At 42.8% G+C, this 18437-nt stretch overlaps 1 protein-coding gene across 9 annotated transcripts in view; it reads left to right on the top strand.

The window, feature by feature from the left end:
- The window catches only part of zzef1 (zinc finger, ZZ-type with EF hand domain 1), a 54514-nt gene extending 50446 nt beyond the window's left edge, over nucleotides 1–4068 (top strand). For all 9 annotated transcript variants that reach the window (XM_061248211.1, XM_061248216.1, XM_061248213.1 and 6 more), the window contains exon 54: nucleotides 1626–4068. In XM_061248211.1, the coding sequence (XP_061104195.1) occupies nucleotides 1626–1706 (81 nt within the window). In that variant the 3' untranslated portion in view covers nucleotides 1707–4068. The remainder of the gene's footprint in view (nucleotides 1–1625) is intronic.
- Nucleotides 4069–18437: the final 14369 nt, after the last annotated feature.

Below are 18437 nucleotides of genomic sequence, written 5' to 3' on the forward strand. Positions count from 1 at the left end.
AGAGTTTGTTTGTGTAAATTGTTGGATGGCTGTGGGAAAAAGGCAGTGTCTTTGCCCTGCCTGAGAAAGCAGACGCCTGCTCCTAAACAAGATTAAACCGCGACGCTGCTACGGATGTGCATCTCTTATTAGGTTTGCCCGTCATCGACACCGATTTTAGCAAACAATTAATCAGCAGATTTCATCATATAGGAAACCTGCTTCTTCTGGCTGCTCTGTGCGCGGTTCATTTCCTCGTTCCTCCTCTTTGTAAGTTTAAACCCCTAATGGAATTATGTCACCAAGATACAAAGGCTTGTAGTGTCAGAGTAGGAACCTGGCATAGGTCCCTAAATCGAACAGCTGCTCCCATTCCAGCCAGTGGTAGAAGGGGGGTTGGAATGGGAGCATGTAAGAATGGGGTCAGTTATCCTTAGTATGCTCCTTCCCATGCGGTGTAATGCACAGTTATTACAGGTGTGTTCCACCGCTGGTTCCCCATTAGTCTCTGTAAACCCAGAGAGGGCTTCATTTTGAATATGAAGAATCCAGGACACGACTCTGTGCCGTTATGCACTCCTCACAAGGACAAAAAATCCAAATTGCAGTGAATTGTCTGTGGAAGGCATTCAGATTTCGTTAAGAATTCAAGAGGAATGATGCTTCTTTGATGTAGGGCCGCTATGCAGGGAACCGAAAGATGCCACTATTTGTTTGTTGTTGTCAGTTTGTTGTTGTTGCTGTGAGCTTATTTGGTGAGCTTTTGGTTTAGCATATACAAAATGGTGCACACCCAAAATTTTGAGAGGTGCAAACTTTTGGTTCAACTCAAGATACAACTCAAGATTTTGATTTCTCATGATGCAGCCTCTCCTTCCAGAGGTAATGGTTCACATGATAGTTAGCACGCCTAGCTACCCCCTACCCTGGCTATCCCCCTTAGCTCTGTATTGAAAGCCCAAGTATATGCAGGACTATGTGTATAGTTTTCTGGTGTGTACAGGACTGTGTGTATGGTTGTCTGCAGACTTGGGTAAAATGTGTAATTTCTTTTTTTTATATAAAAAAAAAAAAAACTTCCTCCTATTGGGAAACTTTGGTAATTATTAGTAATGGAGTTGACTTTCTGTGGAGTCATGTCATCCAATTCAAACCAGACCTGGGTCAAATACACAATTGTTTTGGATTGAAATACTTTTGTATGCTTTACTGAGCTTGTCTGGTGTATTAGAACCTATGGCATACCCTCAAAAAAATGCAAACCCTGCCATTTTGGTCCTCTTAGCTCAAGTGCACCTGGCAAGATCAGTTCAGCACCGGAAAGGGAATCGAAAACAATTGCGAAATTGACCCGAGCCACGCTCATTGTTAATATCGTATTGTATTGGTAATCTTTAAATAACTAATTGCATTCTCAGTTCTCTGAGCTTTAAATGCATTTGCTGTCTCATAATAACAGTGCAAGTTCCATGTAATTGACCACTAACTGCATGGTAGCCACTGTTGATGCTGATGCAGGTCAGTACAGTCAATCGGAGTGTATGGTGTACACAAAAATCAAAACTGAGAAAAACTTCAGGAAAACACTGGTGTTAATCGCTGCTCATTTGCATAATGTGTCTGACAACCTTTTCTTCTGTCCCCAGGCCCTGAAGAACATTGCTGCTATTAGCCTGGCCATCAATTACCCAAATAAATCAACCAAGCTGTTGAACATGTCGCCATGAGCTTGGGAACATCCTCTTGGGCTAGGTCGGATTTTTGAAGAGGACGGGCGTTAAGCAAAATACCTCTTGAATGTCTTCCAGTTGAAGCGGCCTGAAAAAGAGACTTTTATTTTGGAAAGGGGTTCCAGCCATGTCTGTGTTGCACAAAGCCGGTCGCTTCAGTGGCTCCCAAAAGGCTGACGTCACAGAATTCTTCACCATAAACATGGCCATGAATATATCAAAAGGCAGTCGTATCGAAGCATGTGTTTTTCTGCTAGAAAGACCAATCGGTCATTTTTTTGTTTTTAAAATTCTGTGGGCTCTCTAGAGTTACTGCTGCCCCATGTTCAAAAGCCGACTACGTGCCAAACTGCCAAATGTTTCGGAAGTTTTCCTTTTTCCCCCTTTGAAAAAACAGCCGTGGGTTGGACAATCGATCATCGCAAAAGCAGGTCACCTTGTCCCTTTCTCTCTGTAAGCGAACAGGTACGGTAGGGGAACCTAAAAATACTGTGCTCTGCTGGAGGGGGCCTCATTATTCAAATCCTTGAGTGTTCTGGCCTTTCCTCGAGGCCTCAGTGGAGCCTCTGGAGAACAAGCATTTTAGCCTGTGCACAAATAACTAAACTTTTTCCTCATATGTGTTGTCCTCTTACCGATAGTTGTAAAACATTTTCGGTCCCCGTAACGTTTCAGGCAAGCGATTGAATCATCTCCCCGATTCTATCGCTTGTGTATTTTAAAACCGCTTGACGTTTTGGCGAACTTCCCTGCCTAAAGCTTAAAAACGTGCACCTGAGAAGCTTATCATTTTAGCCTCCGTGAGGATCCTCTCCTAAGCTTCCTCCATGCACATACCGTGCCCTTGCCTCAATGGGAAGAAAGGTGTCTGTCAGGGGGTTGGTCCAACATGATGAGTCTTAATTTGAGCGCCTAAGTTGGGTTCTGCAATGGTGAGGTTGTGAAAACACATCCCTGGTTGACACTGCTATCGCTGACCTCCCATTGACGCCGGCTAGTTATGGTTTCACGTGATAGAGCGCAGTCTGGCTCTTGACTGACAGGCCGGACTTCCACACGTTTCATGAAAGACGGTGTTGTATTAATCACAGTCGGGCGTGAGGCTTTCTTTCAGGTTTGTTTCCTCAGGTGGGTTGATACTCATCTGCATGGAGAGCTTACCCTACATTTACAGGTGCAGAAGGGGAAATATGGTAGTAGAATTCTGGTAGTAGAATATGGTTTGACTGAACTCACTGTATTTTGAGAGTGGCTGATTGAGTGTACTGAAGGATTTAGAAAGTATGCAGAACAGTAATGAAGCCGGCTGTATGGAGAGTGTGTTTCTGTATTGTGCAATTTTAAAATAGTGCCCTTTTGGGATGCCATTGACTTGCAGGGATAAAATATCAGTATAGTCGAGTTGCTTAATGTAAAATTTATTTCATTCTGATCACCGGATAACCATGCATGTTTTCAGTATATATATATATATATATATATATATATATATATATATATATATATATATATATATATGAATATTTGTAGATTATTTTAGAATTGATTTTGACCTTTCTTTTCTTTTTGAGTAGCCTATCCTGATCCAAGAATCTACTTTTAAAGTGGCTATATTATAACACTTCTGATGACTAGGATGTGGTTCTACAACAATGACATGAATTAAATTATGTTTAGTTTGTGTGGCATGGGGAAAATGATGATGAATGCCAAAGAAAAAATATTTACTGTCATTATATTCAACTTGAAATGTTCCAGATGTTTCCATTCTAGACACTTTATTGGTCATCTGAGATTTTTCCTTTGATTGCATAGAAGGAAGTGGGAGAGAACTTCATACTCAATTGTTTTGTTTACACGAGAACCTACCTTGACATTGGCGACTTGGAATTCTCGACAAGAATGTTTGACGTTCTGCACCGCTCATATTTAAAATGTGCCTATGGTTAACAAAGCAATTCTAGTTTAATTTTCATATTGTTATAAAAATATTTTCATTAATCATTTTTAAAGAGAAATATATTGTTTAATTTAGGTTTTTCTATCTTTTTATTTTAAGCCAGTTTATATTGTGAGTATGCTACGATTGGGGTTGTTTTTGTTTTATTTTTGGATGATTTTGGATGTTTGAAAATTTGAATGTACATAGTTGTTAATATTGTTTAATGCAGGCGTAAATAATACAAAGTTTAAAAAAAGCCTTTTCATACTCCCAAATGTCATAATTATAATATATTGTTTTGGTGGCACTGCTAAACAATTGATCCTTTGGATTTTGTATGTAATGTCACATTAGGAAAATACTGACTGCTTAGGTTGACTTTCAGTTTTTAATTAAAATGCCGTTTTGATGCACAGACCAGGATGTGTTTCTTTGTGTGTTCATGAATCGCATGATCTGCCCCAAGTGTAGTAGTGAGGCTTGGGTGGGTCAGTCTTTCTTTTACTGCATTGCAGTGTCTGGACCTAGCTCATGTACACATTATCTGCAATTGCTCAATCCTTAAGGGCTAATGCTAAAGGGCTAAAACTCATTCAATAAATGCTAATGCTTCATTTTAGCGAGCATACATGGGACTCAAAACTGGGTCTGACACACCTGCTGCTCAAATAAAACAAACCCAATGCAAATATTGGTTTCTTCTGTGGGCATATTTTCGATCTGTAGAATTTAACCAACTAACGTCACCAGGCTGGCAAATAGTGCTTAGTGGGTGTGTCTGTTTTGAATTCATATTTGTGAAAGGTTAGCAAAATTAAACAGTTGTCATTGACTAGAACGGGCACTATGCTAAAGATTTCTAGAAATTTTTAATTCCATACACTAGTTTAGTGCCATTGAACTCTGAAAGTATTGAAAGTCTTGATATTCGTGACTCGGGTATGGAGTACAAATTGAATCGCATATGGACAAGATAATTTCCATAGTTGATGCATATGAGATGTTGATAGTTATCATTTGAACTATTTTCTAGATCTGCCATTTCAATTCTGACAATGCATAACATTTTAATTCTGCTGGTCTTATTTAAGGCCAGTGAGCAAATGTATGATCACTGACTGGATCTTCACGTCAGTAGCTGCTGAAATCCATAACTATTCTGGACTCATACAATTTGGGTTCAAAAAGGCAGTCTGCATATCCCTCTCATTACAGTTCCCTGTATTTTCATGAACCTTTCAAACCCGTCTCCTATTCATTGAGAGGGAGCCCATTTTGCACCTGTAATTGAACTCATTTTTCAGAATCTAACAGTATATTGAAGATGGCATTACCTCATTCGAGCTGGAGGACCGGCTTGGTTCCTGACTACAAAGCGGCAGAATCGCGGTTATAACGATGAGGATGATGATGGTAAGATTATAAATAAATCAGACAATATTCAGTAAGGGGTGATTCAGAGTAGCCCCCTCATCTGTCTGAGTCAGCCATCTTGCCTTGTTTCTGCCTCTTAATCACACTCAACCCAGTCGAATGATATGAGCTGTGAAAACAAAGCCGACTGGAATCGTCATGCAGGCTCCTGCTGTGGACTTATGAATTATAGATTATTTTTCATGCCCTAACGACGTGAGCCCATTCCACTCTTCGGCCGACCGAATCAGATGTGACCGAATCAAAGTTGATGCAGAAGAACTGACAATTGTATTTGTTTGCTTTACAAATGTATTCAGTTCAGCGGTCACCTCCATGCCGCCCACACCCGTGTCCTATGATGTTTCACGTCACGGTGTTGCCTATCGGGAAGCATCCTGATTGACCCCTACATTATTTTCCTTCTGGTGTTTCCTAAAGAGACAACTGTTCCTTGTAATGCTGCTGTTTATTTGTAATTTACAGCTCTGTTCTTTGGTTTATGTAAATCTATAATTAGCTTTTATAAAATATTGGTGTCTTATAAGCCCACGCAGGCTGGGCATTTTTATAGTGCATGATATCAAATTAAAAATAAAAATCCAATGAAAAAACGAAAACCTACATGTGGGGCACTGCAGAAGAGTGAGCCAGTAACTGTTTTGCACTCTACAGGCCACACAGTAGAGCAGTGGTTCTTAACCTTATTGGAGGTACAGAACCCTGCAAGCTTCATCAGTGCATTCACCTTCGTAATTGGAAAAATAAAATATGATTTCTTCAAAACATAGGTATATATTTTATTGGAAAATAAAATATATACCTATGCTTTTATCGAACCCCCAGGTTAAGAACCACTGCAGTAGAGGAAACCTGTTGCCGGTCACACAATATGCCTATTTCTCATGGCTGATAATTGATAACTTGTAGATGCTTAAGAACTAACGCAGTAACCCAAGGAACCATATCCCACGTAAAACCTCCCAGGGCAGGGGGTGTAAAATCCAGTTTCAGAAAGTAAAAGTCTGTCCCAGTATTTTGTTCCAATTGCCTGGATTTGCTAATTAGCACAATTATTCAGCCAGGAGGTAGAACTAATTAGTGAAATCAGCTAGCTAAGTTCATGGGTGGAAGATACACATGACCTCTGGACTTTCCACCAAGTGGTGCCAATGTTGCTTATTTTCTCCTACGGCTGCCGACTTTGCTATAGATGGCTAATCACATAGCTGAGGCTTGTTTTGCGGTGTTGTGGAATTCTGGGTACAATTCTTTGATAAGACTGTGATGCCAGTCGGATGATGACTAGGTGTCGATGTCAGGCTCATTTAATCTCAAATGTCAACTCTCAGATTCTTTTTTTCGCTTTCAAAATGAACCATGTCATGCTGATGTGGACTTTCAATCATTGTTGAGTAATGACAAAGTCTAGGAATGAGCCTGCTAAGATGACTGCTTCAAGGCCCAACTTGCACACTCAAGGCAAGTATGTATATAGAGCTACTTGGGAGCTAAACTTGTAGTGTGCAACTGGTTAATGCTGAAGGAGAGGTGGGAAGTCCTGGGGTCAGAAAGTACTTTTTTTTTTTTTACATTATTGGCATTTGGCAGACGCTCTTATCCAGAGCGACGTACAACAAAGTGCATACCCATAACCAGGGATAAGTTCGCTGAAAGACCCTAGAGCAGGGGTCGGCAACCCTGGTCCTGGAGAGCCGCAGGGTGTGCTGGCCTTTGTCTCCACCTTAAAATAAGCAACCGATTCAGACCCAAGAAACCAGGTGAGGTGAGTTAACTGTGCAATCAACGGCTTTCATTGATCAATTAATGCCAAGTAACAACGAAAGCCAGCACACCCTGCGGCTCTCCAGGACCAGGGTTGCCGACCCCTGCCCTAGAGGGAAGTACAATTTCAACTACTACCTGTACAACAGGTACAGGTTTTTTTTTTTTTGAGAACGAAGAAACAAACAGCAAAAGTGACCAAAGTTAACTATCGAAACACTGCTTACCTAGCCAACTAAAAATTCCGATACACAAAGCAAGTCACAGAGACAACAATTAAGGTTCACAGGGAGGTAGGGAGGGATGGGGAGAGGTGCTGCTTGAAGAGGTGTGCCTTCAGCTTGCGCTTGAAGGTGGGGAGAGATTCTACAGTTCTGACCTCAACGGGGAGTTTGTTCCACCACCGTGGAGCCAGAACAGACAGTAGTCGTGAGCGTGATGTGGAGGTTCGGAGAGGGGGAGGTGCCAAGCGGCCTGTGGAGGCTGAACGAAGAGGTCTGGCAGGGGTGTAGGGTCTGATGATTTTTTGTAGATAAGCTGGGGAAGACCCTTTAACTGCTTGGAAGGCTAGCACCAATGTTTTGAATTTGATGCGAGCCATGACAGGCAGCCAGCGGAGGGAAGTAAGCAGGGGGGTGACGTGTGAGTATTTGGGAAGGTTGAAGACCAGACGAGCTGCTGCATTCTGGATGAGTTGGAGGGGTTTGATGGCAGAGGCTGGGAGGCCAGCCAAGAGGGAATTGCAGTAGTCCAGGCGGGACAGAACCATCGCTTGGACCAGGAGCTGGTTCGAGTAGGGGGTGAGAAAGGGGCGGATTCTCCGTATGTTGTATAGGAAGAGTAAAGGTCCTGCCATCTATTTCTTCCACCCTTGAAGTCAGCCAGCTAACTCTGCTGATTATTTCTACCCCCTGGCTGAAGAATTGCACTAATTAGCACATTCAAATGATTGGAACAACTCAATCTCTTCCAAGCATGCAAGTTGCAGTGGACTAACTATCTGCACATAAGCAGGATATACACTCACTGAGCACTTTATTAGGAACAACCGAACACCTACTTATTCGTGCAATTTTCTAATCAGCCAATTGTTTTGCAGCAGTGCAATGCATAAAATCATGCAGATAGAGGTCTGGGGCTTCAGTTAATGTTCACATCAACCATCAGATTGGGGAAAATTCTTATGTGATCTCATTGACTTTGACCATGGAATGATTGTTTTTGCCAGACGGGGTGGTTTGAGAAGCTCAGAAACTGCTGGTCTCCTTGGATTTTCACACACAACAGTCTTTAGAGTTTGCAGATCCAGTAGATCTAATCTTTCTTTATTGGATAAACAGTATCCAGATTTTAGCTCCTGTAGCAGCAGTTGTCATGAAAGGCATTGAAATATGTATGTTGAAATTTGGGAAGGTGCATGGTACTGTATATAAATCTCTGAAAGAGCTATTGGTAGCTGGAAGTGTATGGACCCCATTAATATGTATGGATTCTGCTGTATTTCTGGATTAAATATCAAAGATACTCAATTGAGTCATGACACATGCCTGGTTACGGTCGGTGTCTTCAGCACATTTGCGCTAACCCTGGCCCTCAGTGTGCTGCTCATTCTACTGCCATTTCTTTCCGTTGTGGCTTTCTGTTGAATTAGATCATCTTGAGCAAATGTATGAGAAAGTCAGAGCTCAGCTGGGAGAGTATTTGTTTGATCCTTTTAACTCTGAGCTGGTCTGTACCCTGCCTGGAATAGCCTTCAAAAAGAGGTAAAACACAAGTGCCTCTCAGTGAATCTAAAGCTGTTGTCAAGAGGTTGGAAACAGATTAAATAGGAAATTGCAAATGTTTCATTAATTTGATTGCTTCTATGTGTTTTCTAAAATGAATTGTGTTGCCCTCCCTGGTCAGGTCTCTCTTGTAAAAGAGATTTTCATCTCAATGGGACTAACCTCAGGTTAGTCTGTATCTATCGTGGCTCAGTCCATGCCCTGGGTCAAACACATAATTGTTCTGGATTCAAATACTTTTCTGTGCTCGATTAGTCTCGCCTGGTGCAATTGAACCACCCAAGGGGACCAGGAGGGGTTTGCACTTCTTGAGTGTACTTCATGGGTTCCAATCCACCAGTCAAGCTTAGTGACGTGTAGAGAAGTATTTGAATATAAAAAATTGATGTATTTCACCTAGGTCTGGTCCTATCCACAGGAAGCTGCTGCTTGCGGGGTTGTGGTCAAGATTCACAAGGCCTGGGCAAACAAAGGGACTGCAGGCCACACTATCAAAGATGTAGCTGCCTCCCCTAGGTGGTCCATCCGCCTTTCGAGCTCAGGGACGACTGTGGCGTGTAGGCTCACGTGCCTAAAACACATCCTCTGATGCCAGCCTCCCTGGTCCCCTGCAGCTCACCAGATCGAATGTGGAGAATGATCTAAAAGGGTCTGAAAGCATTTGAACTGACATCCACCTCTCTCTCCTCCCCCTCCCTCTCTGTTGAGTGCTTCGATAAGGTGGGAAAGAGGTGCCCTGCTGTGGGATCAGTTACACAAATGTGTACACGGAAACAGGTCAATCTTCAGCAAACAGAGCAATGCAGGTCAGGCAGAATCCAGGAGAAGTCCAGGCAGGGGTCAAAGTCCAAGTAACCAGAGCAATGCGGAGAAGGCATGGCAAAGTCCAGATACAGTCAGGAGTTGGAACCGGGAGATCAGTCAGTGGGGCTGGAGAACAGGAGGGTGAAGGGCTGGAGCAGGGCTTGGACGAAGATGGGTAGGGCACCTCTTTCCCACCTTATCGAAGCACTCAACAGAGAGGGAGGGGGAGGAGAGAGAGGTGGATGTCAGTTCAAATGCTTTCAGACCCTTTTAGATCATTCTCCACATTCGATCTGGTGAGCTGCAGGGGACCAGGGAGGCTGGCATCAGAGGATGTGTTTTAGGCACGTGAGCCTACACGCCACAGTCGTCCCTGAGCTCGAAAGGCGGATGGACCACCTAGGGGAGGCAGCTACATCTTTGATAGTGTGGCCTGCAGTCCCTTTGTTTGCCCAGGCCTTGTGAATCTTGACCACAACCCCGCAAGCAGCAGCTTCCTGTGGATAGGACCAGACTTAGGTGAAATACATCATTTTTTTATATTCAAATACTTTTCTACAGGTGGACTGGAGCAGGACTGGACAAAGACAGGCAAGGCAGGCAGGAGAACAGAAGCAGGACCTGATGACACTGGACTGGAAATGGGAACTTAGAACAGATAAGGAACAGTCAGGCAATAACCTCTGGACCATAATTACCACAAGCATGAAGGCAGGCCACAAGATGAACCAGCCCAGAACAAAGTGCAGCGGTGCAGAGACATGTAACCAGGAGAAACGGAAAACATGGAATGGAACATAAACACTGAGAAATGGGGAAATAAGGAAATTAACTATGACAGAGGCATGTGACGTGACAAGGAAAACATGAAACAGCATGGAACGATAAAATTCATTAACCAGGGAAATCAGGAGAAAACAAAAATGTGGGACAGTGACAAGGAATGTGACACACAAACACTTCCTTCAGTGATACAGTCACAGTGATACACCCCCCCCCCCCCCCACACACACACACACATACACATACACACCACTCCCCCTGGACAGGTCAGGACAGCCGGAGCGAGGTACAGTCATTGTTCTCAGAAAGCAGGCGGTTTCTCTCCCTATGCTGGGTCCTGGCTGAGCTCATCCTCGCCCCTGTGGACATCTGGTGTGTGAGAATAGGAACAGATTCCATGACTATATGTAGCTATAAGGCTGCCATTATGTCATGCTCACTGATAACACCGATACCATCCTCCATTACTGTGACCTGCATGGAGCGTGAACTGTGCTGGATTTGGTTCCACTTTAACACATTCCTTTCTCTTGAGGGAACTATTTTGTGATGAAATTTGTGACAGGCATAATTACCAAGTGTTCCACAAGGGAGATAGACTAGGAACAAAACAAATGCCCTTGCAGCTGAATTATGTGATGCCTGCGGAGCTAGTTTGGGCAGACAACTCGAGAAGCACTGCCCCCTCACATGATGCTTGCGTCTAATGGGAGGGGCTATATAAAGCACCAACCTTACCTGTTCAGGCCCTTGCTTATTTTGCTGTTGCCCTGCCATGCTGTGCTACCTGCTAGCTGTTGCTACACTACTGGAACTCATGCAAAAACTGCCCTGCTGTCTGGCTCATTCAGCACACTAAAGCCATAGCACTGCCTGGCTCTTTCTGCTGCATTGCTTGTTTTGGTATACTGTCACACCTATGCTGCCATTGCTCATATTGCATGCTATTGCCACATTTGTTAGCTGCATTTGCTTGAATTATCCTGCTTATTCCAAAATCATGCCTTCAGAAACTATATCCAATTGGGGGGGCAGTTGTAGTCACTCCCTGTTTCGGCTGGCTTGCAACAGGAAGTGGTGAGAGACTATGGGGTAGAGAATGAAAAGTGGTACCCCATAGTAATGTCAGCTCTGTGTGCACATATTGTTTTCCATAGGATGACTTTAATAATTAATAATTCATAACAACCATAGCGTATTTTGAGTGATAGTAATAAGAAGCAAGCCGGTCTTATAAAACACTATCTTTGCCGTACCTTTAGTGATGATTTCTTAAACCTGACTAAAAAACAAACACAAAAAATGTAGGCTAAAGTATGACACATTTCTCAACTGCTAATCACTCCTGCCATCCCCCAACATGCACTCATGAATTATTCACAAACCTCTCAACTCATCCTACAAAAAAAATTGCGCATTGATTCATTCTGTCTTCTTCACGTGTGGAGCATCACGTTGTGGGATTTCCCTTCTTGCTGGAGTCTTGCATTTTATACCCTCAGCAGGAGGGAGGAAAAACAGAGGCAAGAGAATATAATTCCCCTGGGCTTTCAAAATTTGGAAATAAACCCCACTTGGCGTGGCTGTCATATTTCATCTTAGCATTTTGGGGATTCCCCCTTGAAGCAAGGGAAGGGAATATCAGAAAGAAAGCATAAAATTCAGTCCTGGATGGAGCATAGTTTACAACTGTGACCTGGATGGAGCACATTCCATAACTGTGAACAAGATCTAGGACAGAGGGTGAGGTCAAAGAGGAATGGGATCGAACCTTTGTGAGGAACTAACTTTGGTTTCCCTTAAACACAGAGATGATGGATTATGTATGTGAAGAAAATGCAAAAGAAGCCATATCTCTGGACATACTCTCGAGTGGCCGTATGGTCTAATGTTTCGCTAACTGGGCTTGTGACCTAGAGGTTGCTGGTTTATTTCCGCGCTAGGGCACAGCATATTGCCATGGTGCATAACCTCCTCTTTTAGATGTCCACTTGTATGAATGGACAATATTTAAATATATGCAGACGTTGCTCTGGAAAAGTGTGTCTGCTAAATGTGTCTATAATGTAATGTAACACCAACACAGACCATACGCATACGCAAACACTCACATCCAAACACACAGATGCTCAACGGGAACACACCCATACATTTTGTGTAAAACATTTTTTTTTGCGGCTGATTCACAGGATGATTCATCGTTTGAGATGGATGTGCTACTGCAAGGCTGGAGAAGATGGCGCTCAATCACGCTGCGTGCCGAGCGTGGTGTCTGCGGCTTCCAGGCTTGCACATGCTCAGATGAGCTGCCGCGGCTCACTTTGTGCTTCATGGAGCGTGCTCACACCCAGGGCTCCCGTCTCATTTTCAGGTGTGTCGAGTCTCCTCCGCCCCCTCAGTACAGAAGGGATGCTGGGGAATTCAGCTGTGTGATGTGCTGAGAAACACACAACAAAATCCGAGGGGCTGGGGGAGGGGTTTGGGGGGGGGGGGGGACTCACACTAAAAGGAATACATTTGGCTGCTTTCCATATTGGTTAGCTGTTTTGATGTAATGATAAAAAGGAACTCCACTTGTTTGATTACTTCAGTAAATGTGCTACTTACTGAGTCCTTGTGTTGTTCAAAGATATTGATGTTTCTTAGGAAATATGAGCCCTGGGCCAAACATGCTTATTTAGAAAGTGCTTCTAAGTACTTTTAAAGTGTTAAAGTGTTTTGGACTTTTCGTAACAGACCTGCAGATTTACAGCACTGAATGTAGAGTCATAGCATTTAGTATCTAATATCTGTGACTAAAGCATGTATAGCTGTCCAGCTAACAAAAATAATTCCCATTTCGTTTTGAGATCATCTTAGAACTTACTTGTTGTCTGTCAAAGTCTCAAAAAAAAAAAAAAAAAAAAAAAATATATATATATATATATATATATGTCAGCCTTTTTACAAACTGTTAACAGCTTCTGAAGATTGTAATTGAGTCATGAAAACAAATGGAGAATAAATGTTTGTCACTTAAGTATTGCCCCTTTTCTTGACACAAGCTTAAAAATGACATACCCAAAATAAAATAGTTACAGGTATAATTTTGGTCTCTTCTGAAAGGTAACCCTTTGGGTTTTGTTTTCTAAGAGTCAGAATTACTCCAATTTACTCCAAAAATGTTCTGTTTTTGACTGGATACAAAATATTGTAGCTGTGGCTTGTGTGCTTAGAAACACAATGGAGCCAATTCACAACACTTGACAAATCTCCTTTCAAAAAAGATGCATTCATTTTTATAATCTATGTCTCGGAAGTTTTCCAAAAAGGACATTTGGAGATTCCAACAGGACACATGGAAATTAAATGATATTATGGGTCTTATGAAGTGTAAAATGCTGCATTTTGCTCACTATTTTGCTGATCCTGAAAAACATTCTTGCCAACTAAAAGGAGGTGCTCGCCCAGAGCCGAGGTGGCACAGCAGGCTAAGATGCAGCGAAACTGTTCAATTCATTGCAATTGCACACTGAGGATTTGATTCCCGGTCCTGCTCTGGAGCGGCATAATTGGCTTACTGCTCCAAGGGAGGGGGGAGGACTCAGCAGGGAAAGGCTCACCACATTCAAGAACAGCATCCCGATTGCTTCAGAGTGACAGTCATGGTTGGAGACGATGTGGCTTGGAGAAGGTGTGTCCCTCTCCAGATCGTTAAATCCATTCGTGCTGCTGAGGGACATGGTCATATGCGATGTATCCTAGATAACAATATGGCAACCATATTGGGGAAAAAGGGGAAAAATCAGAAATACATTTTTAGATAAAAGGAAACGCAGATCAGTAAGTGAGCCTCCCTGGATTCTACCTCCTCAACCTCCTGAAAAGGAGCCTAGCAGCAAGTACAAGTTCTGATTGACTCTGACCAATGTGCCACCCCTGTACCATGACCTCCATCGGGTCTGCAACAAGTCCCGAGCCTACTCTTTACCGCCTCATCACTCATTTCACTGCCCCAGGCACCATGCCCCCTAGAGACCAGTTCTACTCCTTGTCTGTACCTGAAACCGAGGCCATGGAGAAATATATCAGTGAGCCTGGCTGCCTCATTCGCCCCACGTCGTCCCCTGCTGGAGCAGGCTTTTTTTTCAAGTCCCTTCAACCTTGCTTACATTCCCATGGTCTCAACAAAATCACAGTTAAGAACTGTTATCCCCTACCACTCATCTCTTTTGCCTTCTCCACCCTCCAAAGAAGCAAGGTGTTCACGAGACTCAACCTAAGGAATGTCTATCACCTAGTCCGTATCAGAGAAGGGGACAGTTGGAAGACGGCATTCAACATCCCCAGCAGTTACTATGAATACCTGGTCATGCCTTTCGGGTTGACCAACGCTCCGGCCATCTTCCAATCCATGGTGAATAACATCCTGCGAGACATGGTCTCCCGATTTGTCTTTGTCCACTTGGATGACATCCTGATCTTCTCATCCTCCCTCAAAGAACACGTCCACCACATTTGGCAAGTTCTTCATTGCCAATTGGAAAACCAAATATACATCAAAGCAGTTCAGTTCCTGGAATTTGTGGTCTCCAGCGACCAACTAGAAAGGGACCCCTAGAAGACCAAGACTGTTGTGGATTGGCCTCCTCCCACTAACCCACTAAGAGCTGCTGGTCGTTACACTAGCATTGACAGAAAGGTGTCACTGGCTGAAGGGTACCTCCATTGCATTTTTATTTTATGAATATCAAGACACTGCAGACACTGCTGTCTGCCCTGAGTGTGCTCCGGGGAAGTCCGGTAACCAACGCCCATGAAACCTGCTGCAACCCATCTCCATTCCTCGCTGCCCTTGGTCTGGAGACGTTAAAACCACCTCATCTGCAAACTTATCTGCTGTAGACAATCTGTAGTCTCAGCACGATTCTCCCACCTCTAAATTCTCAAACTTTCAGCCGAAAACTCCCCCGCTGGTTCTGTATCTGCAGTGTCTACACTGCCACCAGTCCGCTCTCCAACTTTCTTCACGGCCAACTAAAAACAAAACTGCCAAATCCATACATTAATTAAAAACCTAGACACCGCTCTAAAACAAATTACAAACCGAAATTAACAACTAATCACAAAACAGAAAACAGGCATGGCCAGATAGGGTAAACCAAAGTTCAGTAACACATTTTAAAGAAAAAAAAACAAGAACAGAAATTAACCCCATGTAGCCCGCACAATTTATAATCCCATTTTTCTAAGAGAGTAACACTAACAAACACAAAATGTCAATCTCCAGCATTCTACATTCTGAACTAATCTTTGTTCTACTGCATCTACACAAAGGTAAATAAGGTAAAATGTTCCTTAATGCTGCTGAACATTTCACTATGTACCAAAGTAACTGTGAGTTTCCTCTGAGCCAAACAGCCATGTGACAATACAGAAGATTTTAAATGATGGCCTTTCTTATTCACTATGAAGGAAACTATTGCAGTAAGATTGTTCTAAAAACAGTGAATGACTTCATTTTTTAAAAATATGTCAGCAGGAAAATTGAAGATTATTTAAAAACATGTGCCTTCTCTGTTCTAAACCAGGATTCAGCTTGCCATCTGGACTGCCTTAGGGCATGAGGATTACAGTGGGAGAACAGTCAATCCACAGCAATGTTATGGGAACCAATTCCTTTTTTGTCCAGGCCTATTGGTTTTTACCAGTGTGTCTTTTACCGATGCTGTTCAACTTCTCTTAATTATCCTAATTTCTTGCTTCCTCATAATCCTGCAAACCCCAAAACGTGTTCAACTGTAGTTTGGTTTCTGCCAAATTCCTTGAATGGTACATGAAGGCAATGCTACACACTGAGCTGTAGGGTGCTGTGCGTGTTTATGGAAGGTACCTGAGATAAATAACAAATAAAGAGCTTGATATTGCACTACTAGAAGAAGCGTATTATTCATTTAATCATACTGACATCAATCTATGTCAGGGACTCAGCAAATCATGCCCATTGAGGTCTGAGGTCTTTTGGTTTACCACCCTCCCTTTACCTGGGGCGACATGGCTCAGGCAGTAAGAGCAGTCATCTGGCAGTCGGAGGGTTGCCGGTTCGATCCCCCGCCCGGGCTGTGTCAAAGTGTCCCTGAGCAAGACACCTAACCCCCAAATGCTCCTGATGAGCTGGTCGGCACCTTGCATGGCAGCCAATCATCGTGAGTGTGTGTATGAATGGGTGAATGAGAAGCATCAATTGTACAGCGCTTTGGATAAAGGCCCTATATAAATGCCAACCATTTACCATTTACCTCAGAGTCAAGTGTGAAGACAGTCTGGCCAATCGGTATAGCTAATTGTTCAGCTAAGGAGAAAAGAAAACCAGGAGCAAATGTTGAATCAAGGTCCAGATTTCATGATGGCTGATCTATGTCTTTCACATTATATGTTCTGCTTTGGGGATGGGGGAAACCTGGTCAAACTATGTTGAGTTGGAAGGTGATCTGAACTGGTCTACCAGCTAAACCATGTTGAGCTGGGAGCTGGTCTAAGCTGGTCAACCAGCTACCAGCTGTTTCAAAACCTAGCTTGTGCTGTTTTTTTCAGCAGGGTTGACTTTTGGTGACACTGAGCACTGCATTACATGATGAAAATTAAGTACCACACCACACTGCTGCAAAAGCATTGTGCGTTCAGGAATCATCTCTCAGCATCCCTGCTACAGCATGTACTCTGTTAGCAGGAAGCCCAGCCATCATTATTATTGGACCTAATTCCACACACCCATGGGTATCTCTGGGGTACCTCCCATAAGGGGAGCTGATAATTGTGTGGTTAAAATAATCTAGGAGTTAAGGGTACATTTAACCCTTCTGACTATATTTAGCATACAAGAATAGCCAAGGTACCAGTGTCTGTTTCTGAACAGAGAAAGCGGGGCTCTCCTGAGGTTTGTGCTGCAACATAGTTCTTTTCTCATTAAAGAAAAATCTAGGTTATTGATTAATTAAATTTGGCCATTCTGTAAAGACCCACCTGTTTCCTAAAACCTAATTTGCACCTTCCATCTTTGAAAGTCTGGCATGTGTGTTTTAAAAGTGCTACCAAAAAAAAATCATCCCATAAAAGGTGTGGGTCATGGGCAGATGCTTGCTGAATTATTGAGTGATGATCCTGATTTAGTGAGTACTGGTTGACAGAAACATGCAAACCAGCAGAGCTGCACAGGTGCTCTCCTGCTTTCTGTCAGTCTTCACCATCTTAAAGCACAGTGTCATTACTCACTTCCAGTTTGGTTCCAAGAACCAGAATTTATTGCGTGCCACTAGCTCCTGGTACCTTGTAGTGCCAAATTCCAAAGTGTTATAGCTTGTAAAGCATTTTGTAAATGATTGTGATATGAATGTGGTTAAGTTACTATAACTCATCATTTCATCATTTCAAAGCCTCTTTAATGATCATTTTGTATGTGGGTTTTAACTACTGTTGTAGGACAACCAACACAATACATTGTGTGCATGCTCATGGTCTTGCATCTGTTATGATATATGTTATAGAACCATTTCCATGGAGGCATTGTACTGTACAGTACTGAAAAATTATCTTTGTTTAAGAGATCATTACCAGCGTAGTGCTATTACATTATCATCATTTGTTTATTTGGCAAGTGGTTCTGAATGTGTTTTTCCTTTTTTGAACAGAGACAATGAATGAATGAAACTGGATCTCTGGCCACTGAAGGTCTTACCTGAGAGGGTTTGAGAGGGCAACTCAGTGCTAGGCTAAACTAAAAGTCTTGTGCTTGTAAAACATTATCACATATACTGTACCCTGGTTAGACACCCCTAGCATAGCTTGTTCTTCAGTTCAGAAGGACACTGAAACCCAGCCAAGACTGACCATTCCCCGTAGTCAGTAGAGGGGCTATCGTATCTTTCCTGGTTTAGCTGTGAGAGGGCCACTAACATACCAGAGACACACAAAAAAAACTGTTGTGTCACTAAAATATGAGATGCTACCAACACAATGGATTAAAGTGGTCCATTCTCAAATTATTTGAAGAGCTGTCAGCAGCATCACAAATTTTGTTAAAAGTAAGTCCCCGGTTAAACTACTCTTGGGACCAACATTTTCAAATGGTACCTTGGGCTAGGTTTTACTACTAAGTTCCTCTCTGCTCCTTGATTTATTCTAGTCTTCCAGGAGCAAGGAGATCTTTGTTGCTGGGATTTTATTTTTGGAGGAGCCAGT

This window comes from Conger conger, chromosome 7 (assembly GCF_963514075.1).
Source record: "Conger conger chromosome 7, fConCon1.1, whole genome shotgun sequence".
NCBI classification, from domain to species: Eukaryota; Metazoa; Chordata; class Actinopteri; order Anguilliformes; family Congridae; genus Conger; species Conger conger.